At 32.2% G+C, this 2500-nt stretch overlaps 1 protein-coding gene across 1 annotated transcript in view; it reads left to right on the top strand.

Annotated features, from left to right (window-relative positions):
- Positions 1-2066, top strand: part of LOC119582645 (proteasome assembly chaperone 1-like) — a 16090-nt gene extending 14024 nt beyond the window's left edge. The window contains exon 5 of the mRNA XM_037931049.1: positions 1557-2066. Within this exon, the coding sequence (XP_037786977.1) occupies positions 1557-1777 (221 nt within the window). The 3' untranslated portion in view covers positions 1778-2066. The remainder of the gene's footprint in view (positions 1-1556) is intronic.
- The last annotated feature ends 434 nt before the right edge of the window (positions 2067-2500 follow it).

Here is a 2500-nt window from a genome sequence, read left to right on the forward strand (position 1 = left end):
TTAGCTGTTATATATTTTGTATAAAATATTTAGAACTACTTGATTTAGTCTAGCATTCAAATTCCCAGCTTTCATTTTATGTAGAGCAGCTTCACAACAGCTAGTCCCAGGGTATTTATAAAGTGTGCCCCATGAGCTATTTCAGCCTTGTGTTCACTAGACACTACAGAAACTACAAAGTGCAGGAGTCACTGCAATCCATAGTAAATGGTTGTTGGACTTTGGTGCTATGTAAACAAATATCATTTACCCCAGCTAATAAATAAGAAATTATTATGCCTATTTTAACCACGATGCTTTGCATTGTTCTACATTTCTGTAATCAGTCATTTATTTTGCACCTATTTCTTTTGTGCAGACATTTTGCATGCACTGCTATTCTTTCTGTAGCCTTGATCATGGTTGATAGTGTCATTTACATCTCGAAAAGCTTTATTGCTTTGAAAACTTGAGTGTATTCATCCTTGCCACCATTATCATCTTGTAAACAATAGCCACCCTCCAGACTATAGCACCATTAGCAGCCACAGATGCTTAGTTATTCACACTTTGGTGCTGTTCACAGAAATAGTAATGTTACAGTTTCTGTTGCACATTAGTGAACCAAGATTAAATTCATCTTTTGTTTTCATAAATTTATTTTTACAAGTAGTTTATGTTAGTAATATCAATGTATTTTTTTTTTATGAATTAATTGTTACAAACAGTTTGTTGGTTATATCAAGATGTAATATGCGGTAATTCCATATCATTTTTTGTTTTCATGAATTTATTTTTACAAGTGGCTTATGTAAGTTATATCAATATATATATATTTTACTAATTCTTTGTTACAAACAATTTGTTTGTTATATCATGATGTAATATGCAGTAATTTCATATAGAAATTTGTAGTGAACAGCTTTACATTTTGATTGGTATACAAAAATATAGTGAAATGATTTTCAGGGATAAGGAAAAAAAGTAATTTGTTGGGGATGACAACTGGACATCACCCAAACCATCTTGGGGGTTTTATAGCACCATTATTTAGCATGAATACACATAAATGCAAGGCATCAGAAAATCTTATGTATTTGTGACAAAGTGCATGAAACTATTTGGCTTTAGATTTATTTTTCATCATGTATCAGAATGTGTCAGAATTTTTTTTTCAGCATCTCAGAATGTGTCAAAACAGAGGCTGTGGTTAATAATAATAATTTTTAAAAAAAGAATCAAATCAAATCAAGGCAACAGTTGAACAGTTGTCATCAGGTAGGGAGAACAATTGCCTCCTTTGTGACTAAGCTCTTGTGGAGCCATGTATGTGCAAGTAAAATAAACTAAAATCACACTGACAGTACATCATGCCATCCTGGTATAATGGATTAAACAGACTATTTTTTTTGGCATTTAGCTTTTTGCTTGTCTTTAATCTTATTGTCATCACAGTATACATTACAAAAACATATAACTGTGTGCAAAATATATATATATCTGTATGAATGCATTTATTACGAAGATGTTTTCTGTTGTATATGTATATTTTTTATTTTTCATTTTATTTTTTTCAGCATTAACAGAGTGCATAGTGAACCAGCGACCTTGTGTAGCCTACCCAGTGTTCACTGAGACTTACTCCACAGGAGATTTAGACTTGGTGGTTGATGCAATGAAGAAAGTGTTTCACAGTGAACCCTTTCTTAAAGCTGCAGCTTCTTTGCAGGACAATAGCAAATTATGTCAGTACAGGGATAGAAACATGAGGAAAGAAACACTAGACAGATATATGTAATTTTATTATGATTAAACTTGTGTGAACTGTAAGCTTATTTTGGGCATTTTGAAGAAAGTTGTGAGATAAATAGCCATTTTCCTGTCTCATTACACCATAAGACAGCTTATCTGTAGATCTAATGTAGAAAGGTTTCGTGAAAAGTGCATCATATCCAGTAAGTTGAACATTTAATTGAAAATGAGTGTATTGATCAGCATTTCATCATTTATTCAGATTTGCATTGTTATGGAAAAACATCTTATGAATGTTTTCTTCGATCAGTGGCGATTAATAAAGTGATTGATAAGCAGTGCATTTCTTTGATCCTAATTTATGAAAGGAGTAGTTGATATTTGTTAGGAATTATTAAAAAAAATTCTTCTACTAATGTTTGTTTACTCTTTGTGCTTATGTCACTACTTAACTTTTCAATTAATTTTGTTGTGCCTTCCAGTTTGAGATTCAAAATTCTGCTATAAAAGATTTCATTTAGTTTATAGGCAATATCAGTGTCATTTGGAGATATACCATCACATTTTACACATTTAATTCCATGTGTTTGCACATCTTAGTTAAAATTGATTTATTATGTAGCAGTGCCAAAATTGTTGGTGTTTAGGACATCCTGCCAAACATTGCTGTTCCACAGCCAGATCTGATCAAGTATGACTGGTCATACTCGATCAAACTGGTCTGCACAGTCACGCACATGTACCAACTGTGGCGGCCCCCATAATGTAT

Source organism: Penaeus monodon, chromosome 2 (genome assembly GCF_015228065.2).
Source record: "Penaeus monodon isolate SGIC_2016 chromosome 2, NSTDA_Pmon_1, whole genome shotgun sequence".
Classification (NCBI taxonomy): Eukaryota; Metazoa; Arthropoda; class Malacostraca; order Decapoda; family Penaeidae; genus Penaeus; species Penaeus monodon.